This window comes from Lolium rigidum, chromosome 4, assembly GCF_022539505.1.
Source record: "Lolium rigidum isolate FL_2022 chromosome 4, APGP_CSIRO_Lrig_0.1, whole genome shotgun sequence".
NCBI classification, from domain to species: domain Eukaryota; kingdom Viridiplantae; phylum Streptophyta; class Magnoliopsida; order Poales; family Poaceae; genus Lolium; species Lolium rigidum.
In genome coordinates this window covers 27,529,560-27,547,778 of record NC_061511.1, presented here as the reverse complement: position 1 = coordinate 27,547,778, position 18,219 = coordinate 27,529,560, and the positions used below count along the sequence as shown (strand labels likewise).

At 46.0% G+C, this 18,219-nt stretch overlaps 1 protein-coding gene across 1 annotated transcript; it reads left to right on the top strand.

The window, feature by feature from the left end:
- The first annotated feature begins 3,941 nt into the window (after positions 1 to 3,941).
- Positions 3,942 to 17,944, top strand: LOC124646799 (probable carboxylesterase 5). The gene is made up of 2 exons (XM_047186858.1): positions 3,942 to 4,830; positions 17,838 to 17,944. The coding sequence occupies exons 1-2, from the start codon at positions 3,942 to 3,944 to the stop codon at positions 17,942 to 17,944; spliced, it is 996 nt and encodes a 331-aa protein (XP_047042814.1).
- The last annotated feature ends 275 nt before the right edge of the window (positions 17,945 to 18,219 follow it).

Here is an 18,219-nt window from a genome sequence, read left to right as displayed (position 1 = left end):
TAATTTTTGGGAACCGATCACAGAATTTTGGGGAACTAATCACGACCTTGTTTGTAAAGTTAGCAAGCACAAACTGCTACAATCCTTCAAGTTCGAGTCATTCCCCGCGGTAGAATCAGAAGCGGCGCGTGATGTTAGAATGAAGGCCCTGGTCGAAGGTGACTGAGGAAGGGGAGGGAACTCACCATTGCCTTGCCCTTGGAGGAGGGGAGGGAGCTGCGCGTCATGGTGGGAGGGAGGGAGCTATCCGTCATGGAGGAAGCCCCAACGAAGGTGTTCGATTGTATGCCTCTATGAAATTTGATGTAGTGGAATGTACCATCTACTGCAAACTTTCATGGTAACTATGACTCAGTAAGGTCCTCTTGAGTCCATATCAATTGCTTCTCTCAGTTTATTTCTTTGATGAATAGTTTATATTAGGTGGAGTGAATAATACTATGACTCATTTTTTTTGTGACTCGAGGATTTATTGTCGCTTAGGGATGAATACAAGTTGGGGACTTTTCTCAGGGTTCATCCGAGATGTACTTCTTCAATCAATTTGCTGATGCTAACGGATGCAGTATTCAGGAAGTCATCAGCAAAGGGAAGTGTTACCGTGTTTATTCAGATATTGTTAGTTCAAATACACAATATTTGTGAGACTTATTTGATGCTGTCTATATCTTCCATGATATCATATTCATCCAACTATTTAGACATCCTGATTTAATTGAGATCATCTATAAATAGTGTTACCTACATAAAGGAGACGCTTCAAGGATATTTATGTTGTCGTTGATCCGATGGATACAGATCTCACCAAGTCAAGGCCAATATGACTTAAACAAAGAGGACCATGCATTATTTCTCTACCATGATCTGTTAAATTTGGTAGTTGGTTCTGACTGCATACATACATTCATGCGAAAATTTAGTTTCATGCATGTTATTTTAATTACCATTTTTTGTTTCATTTCTTTTCCATCCAATGAAAATTTAGTGTCATGCACATCTGATGAAGAATTTTCGAATCTGGTAAGCTAAAAGGAAATGTAAATTGTTTTTTTTTGTTAAACATAGTAGTCATAGATCTTATTTTTGTGAAACATAGCAGGCCATCGACCTCCGGGAACGATGAAGAGTGAGAGCTGGCGGTGTCCTAGCGTGACGACGTCGACAGGCGGGCCAGATGAAGGAGAGGCGCGGCGAGGGGATCGAGGAGGGACAAGATGGAGGCAGAATTTGGGCCCCGTTCCTGCTTGCCACGCTCACGAGAAGAGGCGCCGGAGAGCCGTCGACCTCCCAAAATGTTGAACAGAGGGAGCAGGCGAGACGGCGTCGACGAACGGCTGGGAGCTTGACCTGTGATGCACGCAGAGGGCATGGTGTCATATAAAAACTGCTATCTAATAAAAAAATCCTATAAAAATTGCTAATTTTGGACTGAACTTTCAAAGCCAGCGACATGTTCTAGGTCTACAAATCTTTGGTTTCTACTGCGCTCACCTAGATCTTCACCCGTCATGGATCTAGGCTTCAGCATACCGCATACCGTTTGATGAGTGAGTTTTTAAGCTCACCTAAAGGCATCAAGCGCTTCAAGGAGGCTAAGCAAGTTCTAAGGAACTACAAACGTGTATCATTTCTCCTGATAAATGCGTCTATCATATTTATAATTACGAATTGATGATTTTATTTTTTTCACCAATTTTGTTGGTCCATGTACAAATTTCTGTGTTATTGACCATTTTTCAATGAAATTATCAACTGACAATCAATTGAATTAAGAGCGAGTGTAGATAACAGAAAATAAACTACACATGTTGATTCATTTGTTGAAATTATCCCGGCATGGAATAAATCATTCTTAAAACTTGATTTTGGGTAGAGAAGGAATATGACATGTCGTTACAAGATTGGGGTAAAGAGATGTGAGGTGAAAACTAATTACATTCGTGAAACAAAATTACAGATGAATATATTTATGCACCACACCCGTGGCAACGCACGGGCATTTGTACTAGTCCCCTACATAGCGCGGCCGCCCGGAGGCAACAGCTAGTCGCATTGCTCGCTCGCCAAAGTACGGATCCCCTTCGCTTCTCTCAGTTTTTCTTTTGTGGGCTTTCTCATGACTCGCTACAAAGCCCAGAAAAAAAGCTAAAAATATAAACAACTCTATGCACAGCTAGAGTTTAACATGGGCAAATCAATAAGAAAATAGAAAAATAGATAATATATAGAATTCGAAATTGCATGCAAATACACGTAGACGTGTAATTACACATATATGGGTAATTACACATAGATGCGTAATTGCATGTAGGTGTGGGATTGCACTCATGTGTCTAATTGCCTATTAAAAAAGTTCATAGGTGCAATTGCACATGTATGCGTAATTACACATATATGTGCAATTACGTATGAAACTTTTTCCACCTAACTACTTCTAAAGCCGTTCGATGCAAAACCACTACCATCCACTAGAATACATCTCCCAATATACTAAAACAACAATAAATATGATTCTTCTCGTTAAAAAATCAGCGTAACTATTATCATGGAATCGAATGGCACAAAAAGTAACCAAGAACCAAGATAAGTTTCAGAAAATAAGCATCAACTAAAAATAAATAATAAAAAATTCACAAACAAAAAGAAAGAAAATATAATTTTTTTAGGGTAGAAAGAAAATATACTACAACATAGACTCTGATCTCCAGTCGAGCGGCCCGTTAAATGTAAAAAAATCACAAAATCTGCAGGCCCGCCAGGAACCAGCCACGGCTGAAAATCACAAATCACCAAACAGCCAACCCATCGATAAAAAAATCAAACAAATCAATCGGGATCTATGATATTTCTCGGCTAACCGGGAATTAACAAAATGGTTTATTCAAAACATAAATGTTCAACTAAAGCTAAACTCGATGCAGTAGGATTATTCATCAGGAAGCGGCGCTGGAAGGCTGACAACGCGGATCCCTCTCGGACAAGCAACGGGTCGTTGTGGTTGCCTTCTCTTTTTCCATGTGGATGTGACGAGCAGGCGGTGAGGAGTCATGGTGTTCGTGATGCTTCAGCGCCCGCAGCTAAACAGATAGAGCGTGCGACTTTAAAACAAATTCATCTATCGGCCCAAAAAAATCAGAGAAAAAAGAGAAGCAACGGTCTTTCGGATTGTATCTATAATGAGAACTCTGAAGTGTGGCTTCTCATTTAGGTATATACTCAATTTTGCGGTTGTGGCGAGTTCTCGGTCGACACAAAATTAACTTAATTCTCACTTAGATGATGCCATCAAATCTCAGTCGCAACTCATTTTGCAACTAGTGACTAGCACAAATAACTAAGCAAATTTAATGGTCCGGAACATTTTTCTTAGTTGCATCTCCACTTGCAACTAAAAAAAACTCGGTTGCTATTCAGCTTGCAACTCGTATACACAGATTATGATGTAATCCAATGGTGTAGGACTAGCAAATCCGATTTTCTTATGCAGCAAGGCCGGATCAGCATCTTATTCTTATCTTGTATATGTTGATCTTTTCTCCACGTACAAGCGATGCCTCCAATAGTATGCTAGCAAACTTTTGCTAAAAAACAAAGATGTTAGCAAACTTGCTCTATGATGACTGTTAGCGCTGACAGCGATTGTCAGAGTCCAGACAACATATGAAGAATTTCTACAATTAGTGTACCCATGTAGTACTAACAAGAAGGTGCAACAGCTATTTAGCCTCGGGCCTAGGGGAAGTTCTCCACTATGCGTTTGGTCGGCTGCGGTTCCAAGCGAGTGTGGACATTGCAAAATAAAATTTGCCTCGATGTAGAGTAGTAAATTGCTTCTATATAGTTCTAATTCCTTTTTTTTTGCTGCTATATATAAAACCTAGCAGCAGCAGCCAGTAGTCACTAAAATAGAGAGGAACAACATCGGTTGCACAGGATAGAGCATGCATGCAAACAAGAACGCAGTCGGCGACAACGTCGCCGTGGACATCTACCCTTTCATACGCAGGTACGAAGACGGCCGTATCGAGCGGTTCGTCCGCAGCTCCTTCGTGCCAGCGTCCGCCGACCCGGCCGCCAGCGGCGAGGTCGCCACCAGGGACGTCGTTGTCGACCACGCCACCGGCGTGTTGGCGCGCCTGTTCCTGCCCTCCGGTGCTGCCACAACCGGCAGCAGGCTTCCCGTTGTTCTGTACATCCATGGCGGCTGTTTCTGCACGGACAGTGCCTTCTCCCGGACGTACCATCGCTACGCCGCCTCCCTCGCAGCCCGTGCCGGCGCGCTCGTCGTGTCCGTGGAGTACCGTCTAGCGCCGGAGCACCCCATACCGGCGGCCTACGACGATGCGTGGGCCGCGCTCCGGTGGGTGGCGACCACAGCTTCCCTCTCGGACCCCTGGATCTCTGCGCACACGGACCGCAGACGCGTGTTCCTCGCCGGTGACAGCGTCGGTGGCAACATTGCCTACCACACGGCCGTGCGCGCTAGCCGAGACGACGGCAACTCCGTGGACGTCGAGGGCATCATCATCGTGCAGCCCTACTTGTGGGGAGGAGAGCGGCTGCCAGCCGAGGAAACCTGGGACGGCGTTGCCATGTTCCCGCCGGACCTCGTGGAGAAGCTCTGGCCGTTAGTGACGGCAGGCCAGGCAGGCAACGACGACCCTCGGATTGACCCTCCGGATGAGGAGATCGCGTCGCTCAAGTGCCGGCGAGCGCTGGTGGCGCTGGCAGGGAAGGACATATTCCGGCACCGCGCGCGCCGGCTGGCTTCCCGCATGCGCGACGGCGCGTGGAAGGGTAGCGTGACGCTGGTGGAGCTGGAGGGCGAGGACCATTTGACATAGGCATCCCAAATGGGCCTGCCAAAGATGGTACCCGGGGTTTAATGAAGGCCCACTACTCGAAGAATAAGAAGGTTCGAGAGCCCAAGATATATTAAGGAAATTAGAGTTGTAATAGGAAGTGTTGTTTGTAATTTGGCGGGATGAGTTAGAAACCGTCCCGGACTCTGTAACTTGTACAAAACGAAACCCTCGGCTCCACCTCTTATATAAAGGGGGAGTCGAGGGACGAGGAGATCATCGAATCATTGTTCACAAACCCTAGTTTTCATAATCGTCGAGTACTTTTCGGCTGAAACCTTCGAGATCTACTTACCCTCTACTTCTAACTAAACCCTAGCCTATAACCCGTAGGCATTGACAAGTTAATCCCTTGTCAATTGGCGCCGTCCGTGGGAATTAGAGGCGTAAGGATCTGATCTCGATGGCACGTTCAAGATCTTCGACATCGTCAACCGGAAGCAACACTATGGATCGAGGTAAACAGATCGCTGCTGGTCTTGTTGATTTTGTTCCTCACCCACCCTCCCGTTTGGATGCATATGCGTATCTGGCGGAGCCTATGGAGATGACGTTCGGAAGGTTTCACTTTCGCGTCGAGAAGGAAGGATCGTATCGTGTCGAAATTCCGATTTCGTCGGGATCGTCGGCGGTCGATTCCGATTTTTCAAGCTATGCATCGTCAACCGAGTCAGGAGAAGAAGAAACTTCGGCAACACGTTACGTCAGCACCAGAACAAGAGAGAAACTCGCCAAGATCTTCAGCGACACATCGTTTGAGTCATCTGCGGACTCATATATAAGCGATGGCTCAAGCGATGTCGACAGTTACGACTTCATCGACAAATCTATCACAGTAGGCAAGGTCTTCATCAATCTCAACAATGATGTCACCAAACCCAACATAGATCTGAGTACAAAATATCATCAGATTTATGCTATCGAAAATCAAGAGGAAACATCGGAGGCTTTCGACGATTTGGGTAATCCCTATGTCGATCCCTCAGATCTAAGGAGAGGTATGGGCACTAAATATGTCGGGCCCACACCACGTGTCAGAGTTCAACTTCCACAAGCAGCCTGGGATAGAGATGCAAAAGCTCTAGATGGTACGGAGCCAATGACGACAACAGCTACGGCTCAAGAACTGCAAGCTTATCAATATAGGCTCGCACGAGCTGCCAGAGAAATAGAAAAACAGACAGCTGAGTTGAACAGGAGAAAGGAGGCAGCTTCTGCATCCAGCAGGAGAAGGGCAGATCTAAGTCGACAATCTAGAGTTTCGGATGATAGCCACAGGGAGGCTCGGAACAGAGGAAGATCAAGGTTACAACACATACCCGAAGCGTAAAGAGAGCACTTGATTCAAAACCTCGACATGTCCTTTATGTCGATAGATACAAGAGGAAACATTATCCCTAAGACACCGTAAGCTGGGTATATGGCGACACAAGCTTACATCCTCGCATCTAGGCCACCCCCGTGTGATCCAAGGGAAACATTATACAATATGGCGTTAGCAGGGGTTGGAGCCATGGGGACAGCGTTTGTATCAACGCCTCCCGAAGGAGCGGCAAGGCAAAATAGTCCACGACCTGCAGCAGCAACGGCGGCAGTTCCTGAAGGACCAAGTGGAGCAAGAGACACATGAGCACAAGCAAGGGTCGATAGAGCGAGGCAAAGCAGAAGGGATCATCGGCAATCCCCGGAGCTTAACGACGAGGATATGTGCGGCCTGCCGTGCTTCACAAGGAGAGTACGAAAAACTCGAGTCCCTTCGGGATTTAAGTTGCCTGATCACTTCAAACAATTCGACGGCTTGCAAGATCCAGAGGATTGGCTAATTGATTACCTCGAGACGGTGAAGTTAACTGGAGGAACTAGAGCAACAGCCATGCAAAGTATTCAGGTGCACTTAAGTGGAGCCGCACGATCTTGGATCAAAAAGCTTCCGCCAGGATCTATCGACAGCTGGGAAAGTTTCGAAGATGTATTCGTCAAGAACTTCAGGTCCACATGCAAAAAACCTGCGTCGTTAGAAGAGCTGAGAGCGTGTCGACAAAAGCCAGATGAGTCAATGAGAAAATACATCCAAAGGTGGAACATCATAAAAAACTCGGCAGAAAATATATCTGACGAGAGAGCAATAGATGCGTTTGTTGCAGGAATTAGGCGTGGAGATTTTGTCGAGGACTTGGGAAGGACCAATCCAAAGACAAGATCCGCGTTGATGGAGATAGCAAATAGATGGGCAGATGGAGAAGACGCTGTCCACAATAAACGACACAGTCGCCGGAGGAGGACCGTGGTCGAAATTATCAATCGAGGCGACGATTTCCTCGGCAGTATCCGAACTATGACGCCCCAGGGCAAATTTCGGCAGGATTTCGGGCAAACACAGGAGGAAACAATAGAGATGATTATCAGAGAAGCAATGAGCAGCGAAGTGATAATAGGGACGACTCCCGCAACAGACAAAATAGTGGGCCAAGGTTTCCAAGACCTTTCGTGTCCCCCGAAGAAATGTTGAACGGACCGTGCCAGATGCATTTTTTCCTCGACAGCAACGGGAAAAGACAGTCAGGGCACTTGCAGAAAGACTGTCGAAATTTTCAGGCAATGTTCAGATGTGCGTAAAACGCTCACGCTCGAGCAAAGCACAGAGAAATCCTCGGGAGCCCAGGAGCGAAGTTCACCTACCGCCACCTCCCGCGATTACAGACGACAATCGGCATCAGCTCAGAATAGCGGCAGCACCTCCACCACCACCTTATGTCGATCCTAACTCAAACGGAGCGGTGTCGATGATTCAGAAGGGAAGGCCGTCCAACGGAACTCAAAAAGTAATCTCGAGACAGGTGTTCATGGCGAGAAAATGCCTCCACCAACAGTTGAGTACCTCAATTGGTCAGGACAAGACATCGGCTTCACCATAGCAGATCATCCGCAGCAAGTTCCTCGACCAGGGCAGTCAGCACTTATTCTACCGGCAGTTATTGCGGGATTCGATGTTTCTCGAGTATTCATAGATGGTGGCAGCAACTTAAACCTTATGTATGTAGACACATTGAGGAAGATGAACAAATCCTTAGAAAACTTGAAGCCAACAGACACAAGGTTCCACGGCATCACACCGGAGAAACCAAGTTACCCATTAGGGAAGATCAACCTCGACGTTCAGTTTGGAACCCGAGAAAATTATAGAATCGAGAAACTGGAGTTTGAAGTCGTGGATTTTCCATCGCAAGTATCACGCTTTGTTGGGACGACCAGCATATGCTAGATTTATGGCAGTACCACACTATACATACCTGTTGTGGAGATTGCCCGGACCAAAGGGACCAATCACAGTCAAAGGAAGCTTCGCCTTAGCTGACAAATGCGACAAGGATTTTCATCGGTTATCAGAAACTTTCGGGATGCAAGCTGAATACTTGGCGTCAAAAATTATGACGGATTACGACGTACTGCCAGACGTTGGAAGGCCAAATAAAGAATCAACTTTCAATACAGAGAAAAATTCTAAGGAGTTGCAGATTCACCCGACAGACCCGAAAAAGACGACATCTATTGCAAACAACATGGATATCGCATAGGAAAGCGCGCTCGTCGAGTTCCTCCGTGAGAACTGGAAAATCTTCGCATGGTGTCCAGCTGACATGCCAGGAGTACCCAGGGAACTTGCCGAGCACCACCTAAATTTGGATCCATCAGCGAGACCAATCAAACAACCTTTGCGGCGTTTTTCGGAACCAAACCGCAAAGCTATGCTCGTCGAAATCAATCGACTACAAGAAGCTGGTTTTATCAAAGAGATATTCACGAAGCCACATGGGTAGCAAATCCCGTGATGGTGCCAAAGAAAAACACTAAGGTCCTTCGCATGTGCGTCGACTTTACGTGTCTCAACAAACATTGTCCAAAGGATCACTTTCCCCTCCCGAGGATCGATCAAATTATCGACTCCACGGCTGGATGCGAACGTCTTTCCTTCCTGGACGCGTATTCTGGTTATAACCAGATCAGGTTGAAAGAAGAAGATGAAGTAAAGACTACGTTCATTACACCTTATGGCGTGTTTTGTTACAGAACAATGCCCTTTGGTCTAAAAAACGCGGGAGCAACATATCAGAGGATGATGCAGAAGTGTTTGGCGACACAGATTGGGAAAAACGTGCAAGTATACATCGACGACGTCGTCATAACATCAAAAGAGGGGACAACACTGATCGAGGACCTCAAGGAAACGTTCGACAACCTCAACAAATTCTGCTTGAAGTTGAACCCGACGAAGTGCTCCTTCGGCGTCCCAGCAGGAGAACTCTTGGGGTTTCTAGTCTCAGCAAGAGGGATTGAAGCAAATCCCGATAAAATACAAGCTATTGTAACAATGAGAAAGCCAACAAAGTTGAAAGAGATACAACAGCTAACTGGGCGAGTCGCAGCTTTGAGCAGATTCGTCGCCAGGCTAGGAGAAAAAGCGTTACCATTCTATGCTTTGATAAAGCAAGGAGATAAATTCCAGTGGAACGAAGAAGCCGACAGAGCCTTCGAAGATTTGAAGCGCAAAATCTCGACACCACCAGTTTTGGTGGCGCCGAAGGAAAAGGAACCTCTCCTGCTATACATCGCAGCCACACCCCAAGTGGTAAGCTCGGTGCTAGTTGTCGAAAGAGAAGAAGAAGGAAAACTCCACGGAGTACAGAGGCCAGTATACTTCGTCAGCGAAGTTTTATCACCATCAAAACAAAGATACCCTCAGTACCAAAAGCTAGCATATGGAGTATTCACAACAGCACGAAAATTGCGTCACTATTTTTCGGCACACCCGATCATAGTGGTCAATGAGGCTCCTTTGTCAAATATACTGAACAATCCAGAAGCTACGGGTCGTGTCTCCCTTTGGGGAATAGAACTTTCCCCTCGGGACATCACGTATGAAAAAAGAAAAGCAATCAAGTCGCAAGTTTTGCCGGACTTCATCGCAGAGTGGATGGAGCTGCAAAACACAGGACCCCCAGACTTGTCGAGAACCTGGACCATGAATTTCGACGGGTCCAAGAGAGTAGAAGGAGCTGGCGCAGGAGTAATACTTATATCACCTGAAGGCGACAAATTGAAGTATATCCTTCGGATGACGTTCCCTAACGCATCTAACAATGAAGCAGAATATGAAGCCCTCATACACGGGATGAAGATGGCGAAAGCATGCGGTGCAACTCGACTAAAAATCTTTGGCGACTCACAATTGGTGGCCCAGCAAGTTATGAACCAATGTGATGCAGTCAATGATAGCATGGTAGCATACAAGGAGGTGTACAATGAACTCGAGAAGCTATTTGATGGATGCGAGGTAAACCACATCAGTAGATTGAGCAACGATGAAGCCGACGTCCTCGCAAACATCGGGTCGCAGTGCCTCCCAGTCCCACCAGGAGTGTTTTGGGAAGAAATATCGGAGAGATCTACAAAGCCAAAAAAGGTGCAGAAAAAAGGAAAAACTTCGACACCCTTCACAGAAACCATGGAGGATGAAGAGGAACAAGAGCTTGTGATGATGGTACAGGTTCCTTGGATGCAAGCATATATATCATACATCCTCAAGAAAGAAATACCCGACGATCCAGTTGAAGCAAGGCGAGTAATTCGACGGTCTAAAGCTTTCACGGTGATCAAAGGAGAACTGTACAAGCGAAGTATTTCAGGCGTTCTGCAAAGGTGCACCACGCGAGTAGTCGAGCCATTGCAGCTAAGGTTTTTCGGGCAGGATTCTACTGGCTGACAGCAATCGAGGACACCAAAGAAATAGTAAGGACTTGCGATGCGTGTCAAAGGTTTGCCGCAAAACCTCACTCTCCAGCAGCAGAACTAGCACCAATACCATTGTCATGGCCCTTTGCACAATGGGGACTCGATATGGTGGGAAAGTTACACAAATCATGGCCAGGCGGAAAGGAATACATGCTAGTAGCTGTCGACAAATTTACAAAGTGGATAGAAGCGAAGCCGATAAATTCGCCAGATGGAGCATCCGCAGTAAAATTCATAAAAGGCCTCGTCTTCAGATTTGGAGTGCCTCATAGCATCGTCACGGACAATGGCAGTAACTTTACATCCCACGAATTCAAAGATTACTGCAAAGAAGTGGGTATCAAGCTGCACTTTGCGTCAGTTGCACATCCTCAAACCAACGGGCAGGTCGAGAAAGCCAATGGCATTATCTGCAATGGCATCAAGAAACGCCTGTTGGGACCACTAGAAAAAGCTCGACATACCTGGCCTGAAGAACTACCAAGTGTGTTGTGGAGCATCCGAACAACACCAAATACAGCGACACAAGAAACCCCGTTTTTTCTGGTCCATGGTGCGGAGGCAGTATTACCAATAGAAATAGAGCACGACTCCCCTAGAGTCACAGCGTATAATGAAGAAGCTTCAAGGACAGCATTGGAAGACGACGTAGACGCACTCGACGAAGCTCGAGACGAAGTATTATCAAGGGTCACCAAATATCAACAGGACTTGAAGAATTACCACAGTCGACGTTTGCGGCCAAGATCCTTTCAAGTGGGAGACTTAGTTCTTCGGCTCACGCAAAAAAGTCATGAAAAACTCGAGTCACCATGGCTTGGTCCCTATATCGTCACGGAAGTAATCGGAGGAGGAGCATACAGGATAAAGGACAAGAAGACAGGGGTGGAGGAGCAAAACCCCGGGAACGTGGCGCAACTCAGGCGGTTCTACGCCTAGAGCTAAAATATAGTCCTTGTAAAACTTCAATGTACTCGAAACGCCCACGAGTTTTCGGACGCACTCTTTTCCTTTTTCGGGGCACCGAGTGGGGCCGGGAAAGGTTTTTAATGAGGCGGGCTCGCGGTGCTGCGATATAATAAAGATAGTGGAGATATACTTCTTATTTTTCGACACGCTCGGGGCTCAACGCCTAAGTCTCAAAATACATACAATATAGATTCATTGAAATATTTCGCCTTGGTACATTAATACCTCGCCAAATATAAAAATCGGAAGCCAGCAATCATAAATATAGTGTACACGTCAAAAATCTTAAGTGCTCTGGTCTAAGAACCTCGCAATAAAAATATAGAACTTCGACATCAAAGATACTCGAAGATTAGCAATCCATCCAAGGGAAAAACAAGGATGTCTTATTACAACAGAAAGATAGATTTCAAGGTGGAAAAAATAATACAACCTTCGCCCAGTTAGGCTCGGGGGCTTCAACAATATAGAGGACTTCGGCAATATACAATAAATTCCTTCGGAAATAAAAAGAAGAAGAAATCAAAAAAGAGTGAGATACAAGGTTTCCAATATAATACAAATCAGTTAAATCCCAAGATACTATCTACGGACAAGCCTCTGGTTGTTTTATGTTCAGCATAAGAACCCTTGATAAAGAACTCTGAGTCCATCCGAAGAAGTTCATCTATCATCGATTCGGCCACGGGAGCTACCATATCATCGATTGAGTCAATATCATTTTTCCGACGCGTTTTCTTGGCCAGGCAATCAGCAACAATCTTCGTCAGGTCTAACTTTGGATGACAGATGTTTATCATAATCATGGCGAATCTCGCTCCAGCAGAGAGTTGAGCCCGCACAAAGTTATGAATGCGGGGAGCATCTCTGAATACCTCTAATAATTCAGGAAGAGTTTTGGGAACCTCGTTTCGAGGAAATAAATTCCTATAGACAAGGGTTAATGTCGTCGTGCAAAAACTGAGAAATTCGCGTACTTGGCAAGCACGGTCTTGAAACCTAACAATTTGTTGGGTTCGCTCAGGAGTGGCCCAGAACAAACAGCCATGGTTGAGGGAAAGATTGACAAGAAGATTTGTTCTCTCATTTACTCTCTGATCTTCGGCAGCAGAATCAAGAACCGAGCCTGTTAAAGCGACAGGGCAAGAAATTGGAAGAAAGGCACAGCAAAATAAAGAGAAGGCATCATAAGATCGCAAAAACGTACCTAACATATCTGTGCTAGCTTCCAGCATTAGTTCAAGCATACTATTTTCTCGGGTCGTGGCTCCCTTCGCTTCTAATACAGCAGCATCCTTAGCAGCCATAGCTTCTTTGGCTTGTTGAAGAGCAAGTTTTTCTCGTTCAGATGCTTTCCGAGATTGTTCCATCATGGCCAAAGTTTGTTTCTTCATAGATTGAAGTTGTTGTCGAAGTTCTTGCAAATCTTCCGACAAATGTCTGCTTGACGAACCTTCGAGGGGATTATGGTCGACTAGTACTTTCTTCGAGAAGGAAGATGCAGGTGAAGCAGCGGCAGAACAAGGAGTGGTCGAGTAATTATCAAATATTAACTGGAAAAGAAAGGCCCAGGATCAATGATAAGCACGAAGAGGAATTTCATTACTTTCTAGAAAATTTACACGGACATTACAAAAGAAGTTCTCTAGAGGGACTAACAGAGTAATTGTCGCCAAGGCTAAAATGGCGACAAGAGCAAAAGAAACAGAGAAAGAAAAAACAAGGAGGCATGCAACTAGACCTCCGGCCTCGATGAGCTAGGAGTCGAAGCTGGCTTGATCCCGAGATATGCCAAGATTTTCTTCGTGTTGGGCTTGGCCGCCTTAATCAGCGACCTCCATCTCGACTGCTCTATCTGATCGGTGTCGCCAACTTTCATCCAATCAAGAGTCTGTTGGCTGTCAGCAACCAGGGCAACAGTGTTCTCGACAGCAACCTTCATATTTTCCTGACGCATCTTCAGTCCAAGGTCTTCTGATGAATTGAAGCTCTTGGCAAGGGCAAGGAAAGTCGAAGGTTCATCTTTCTTCGGGAAGAAGTAGGGGAACAACGCCGACAAACCTGCACTAGCATTTGCCACGCCTTCACGAATTTCGCGCCCATGAAGCTCCAGATAAGAAAGTGCGTCAAGGAGAGGGTCATTGACGGGATTCTCCAGATCAAAATCTTGGTCTGTTTGGGCTGCCACACGAGACAAAACATTAGTCAAAAACCAAGAAACAGGAAGTACAATAAAATAGAAGGGATTGATAATATTACTCAGAATACGTCGACTTTGCGACTTCAGACGCTTGAGGATCCCTTGTTCACGAGCAGCTTGTGCAGCTTTCTGCTCGTCTAAAGCAGATTCAGCATCTTTAAGCCTTTTCTGCAGTTCCTCGACACTAGCAGCTTTTGCTTTGGCATCATCAGCCTCGGCCTTAGCTTCGCTAGCAACAAGTTCGGCTTTCTCACGAGCCGCCTCACTTTGCTCCAGTTTATGAGCAAGTGCGTCGGCACGCTTGTTGGCCTCTGCAAGTTTCTCTATCAAGATAAAAAAGGGGGAGGAAAGATCAAAAAATCGCGACAAACAACAGGAGCAAAAGCCAGGAAGAACGGCAAATATAAAGGTTGTTACCTTCGGTTCTGCTGGCATACTCGCGATACCCAATAAATTGGGATCCGATGCGGATAAGATCTTTGATCATAGGCTGTCAAAGAAGAAGAACGTAAGAGAAAACATCGGCATTAAAAAAAGTGAGGGCCTAAAAAAGCAAAATAGAGGAAATATAGATATCGACAAACTTACATCATCCAAGAGCTGGGACGAAGAGCTGCTCAATTGAGGGGGAGGCTCAATGATCATTTCAACCCTTGCCCTTTTTGTGAAGGGACAAGGGGGCTCGAGGGAGGAGTAGATGTGCCAACATTTTGTTGAGGAGGCGACGATTCTTCTCCTTCAACGGGCTTCTCCGAAATAACTAAAGTATGTGACGTGCTCGTCCGAGGAGCCACGTCACGAGTTGGTACTTCTTCCTCGTCATCACTGCGAGTGAGGATCAATAGCATAAAAAGCAAGACAAGAAAAAACTTCGACTACATAAATAAGGGGAAATCAAGGTGACTTACGAGCTGACGAGGGATTCAATATAAGGATCATAAGCTGCCTTCGGATGAGAAGGAACAACTTCTTCGGCTTTGGATGTGCCGGAATCTTCGGCATTACTCCTCTTCCTTTTCCTTTGTGGAGAAACGGCGGGAGGAGGAGATTGGACCGACGTAGTGTCCTCGGAAGATCCCGCAGATTTTCGAGAATCCACGGGATCATTCACAAAAGATGGAGCTTCTTGATTGTCGTCAGTGATAATGCCCCTTTCTTCGACTTCTCCATCCTCAGGAAGAGGAGGAAGGGAAGCCATAGTAGGATGATTCTGCAGGAAAATAGCGGCAAAAGGAAAATTAGAGAGATATCAATACAATGAGATGCAGGGAAAGTTCGGAACAAGATAAAAATTCGAGAAGACAAAATACCTCGGGGAGAGGATTGGCGGAGCTGTATGGTTCCACGCGACAAGAGGAGGGAATAGGATCCTTCTTGTTTAGCGAGGAAATTCTTCGAATTAACTTCTCCAAGTCCTTCAAAGAAAGATCATTGGAGAGCCTATTGGCGTCATTTTCACCAGAATACGTCCAAAGGGGATTTTTGCGAGCCTGAAGAGGCTGCACTCTAATCCTAAGAAAATAAGCAGTGATTTGAACACCAGAAAGTTCTTTGCCCCGAGTATTTTGAAGTTGACGAATACGAGACATAAGAGCTTCTGTCGCCTTTTTCTCTTCTTCGGAAGCTTCAGCATCCCAGGAGTAGCGGCGTTGAATTTTTGCGTTTCCGTCGAAAGGGACTATGTTGTGTTCCACGGAATTGGCACTTTCTTCGTGTATATAGAGCCACCTTTTGCGCCATCCTTGGACAGAGTCAGGAAATTTGACGTCGAAGTAATCAACGTCGGTTAGGACACAGATAACAACGCCGCCTATGTTGTAGGTGGCGTTGTGAGCGCCATTACGGCGGAGGCAGAAAATGCGTTTCCAAAGAGCCCAATTAGGAGGGACTCCAAGGAAGCATTCGCAAAGAGTGATAAAAATAGAAATGTGGAGGATGGAATTGGGAGTCAACTGGTGTAGTTGAATCCCATAAACAAAAAGAAGGCCGCGGAGGAAATCATGAATTGGGGCGGAAAGGCCGCGGATGAGGTGATCAACGAAACTAACCCGATACTCCATTGGAGGGTTTGGGTAGCTTTCTTCGCTGGGAAAGCGGATGGCGTCTTCCTTCTTCATAAGGCCAAGCCTTTTCATCAGGTTGACATCCTGGTTGGAGATTTTAGATCTCTCCCACTCAAGATCTTCAGCAGCCATCGTGGATTCTGGAGTGCTATGGCGAGTGAGGCGCGTGCGTGGTGGCATCAATGGCACTGAAGAAGCAATGTTCGTGCGCGCGGAAGATCAGAAAGAGCTGGGCGCAGGGGAGTTTTCGCAGAGGGGAATAGATGTGCGGCGCAAGCGAAGGAGTGAACCGAGGTTGAAGAAAGGTTTATATAGGCTTCGGAAGAAGTAATGAACCGTTGGATGAAGAGATCGTGTGGTGAAAAAGATCTAGTAGACAAGAGGGTAAAAAGGTATTTTTACTGAAGTGGAACAGCACAGGCGTTACCGTACGTGCGCCAGGAAAAGCGGAGGACGTGTGTCCCCCACTTGCACGACGTGTCAACGTGGTGGGAACAATGGACCCACAAGGCAGAAAAATCCCGACTATAAATAGAGTTGAAGTGAATTTGACAAAGGAAAGTATGTCGACAAGGAAAATGAAAGGAGAATGGCGATAGGGGAAGTTATTTGAATACCTCGGGAGCCTTTGGTCAGAAACAAGTTTTTGCCCAAATGCTCGGGGGCTACTTCGATAAAAGTAAATTTCGATTATGACAAATATAGAAATTGCGGGAGCCTACAACCAAGCACAAGTTCTTGGCTGTAGCTCGGGGGCTACTCCCATCGGGAGCGCTGTTCGCGCACCCGAGAGATAAAAAAAAAAGAGAAAGAAAAGATAGAATATTGGGAAATAATGGCAATATAGCGACAAGGTGGACTAAAATGTTGAGCCTACAACCAAGCACAAGTTCTTGGATGTAGCCTCGGGGGCTACTCCCATCGGGAACGCTGTTCGCGTGCCCGATGAAATTTAAAAAGGAAAAGAAAGAAAGATAGAAAAGCAAGAGAGTATATTTCGAGTTATAATTAACTCTACATATACTCCCATCGGGAGTTTGATATAAGTCATATTTGACTCGATAAAATGTGCCATTCCAACAGCCGAAAAAGCACTCGACAATATATTCTCAGAACGCTAAAAGTTGCGATCAATTTCTGAATGCCGCAAATTTGCGAAGGTAAGACCCCAGATCCATTCTGCTGGGCGTGGCATCGCCAAAGACTACGCTCTGCTACTTTTATCCGTATCAACAGATACGAAGAAAAATCCTAACGGACGCGATAGGTACTCGATAAATTTGACTGGGACTCGACAGAATGGTAAGACCTTAAGCGGCACCCGTCGAAGTTTGCACCGGTATCCCGAGATCATGTCCAGGGACGTGATCTTGAAGTAGGTTTTTGCGGATTGCCACTAGAGCAGTTAACTAGTACCTGATCCGTCAGATGAACTAGCCCCAACTACCAATATCCCTGTACAATATAGAAATTTATATAAAGAAATATAGAAAAATTTAAATTGTCGAATAAAGATAAACAGTCGAGATTTTCCCTGATTCTACGATTCAAGCAAAATCTCGGGGGCTACTGACATAGGTATCCCAAATGGGCCTGCCAAAGATGGTACCCGGGGTTTAATGAAGGCCCACTACTCGAAGAATAAGAAGGTTCGAGAGCCCAAGATATATTAAGGAAAGTAGAGTTGTAATAGGAAGTGTTGTTTGTAATTTGGCGGGATGAGTTAGAAACCGTCCCGGACTCTGTAACTTGTACAAAACGAAACCCTCGGCTCCACCTCTTATATAAAGGGGGAGTCGAGGGACGAGGAGATCATCGAATCATTGTTCACAAACCCTAGTTTTCATAATCGTCGAGTACTTTTCGGCTGAAACCTTCGAGATCTACTTACCCTCTACTTCTAACTAAACCCTAGCCTATAACCCGTAGGCATTGACAAGTTAATCCCTTGTCACCATTGTTTCCACCTCTACAGGCCGCAGCGCGCGACCAGCCACAAGCTCATGGAGAGTATAGTGCAATTCATAAACCAGCCCATTAGGGGCATATCCAAGATTTGATCATAGAAGGCCTGAAAGACAATAACCGCACCCATGAAAGAAGATGTCGAATAATACACGGCGGCTGTGGTAGCCATCCGAAAGTCTCGTCGCCGACATCGAAAGTGAGGATGCCGCCATCACCCTGGTAGAGGAAGTGCAGTTGCCCGTGTAGGAACACGGCCGGGTTCTCCTCTTTTACCACACACATCGGAGGCTGCGAGGCGGCTGGCCGCCAGTACACCACCGTGTCGCCGTTAAGGACGAAGACCTCGCAGCTTGGGGCGGCCCCATCC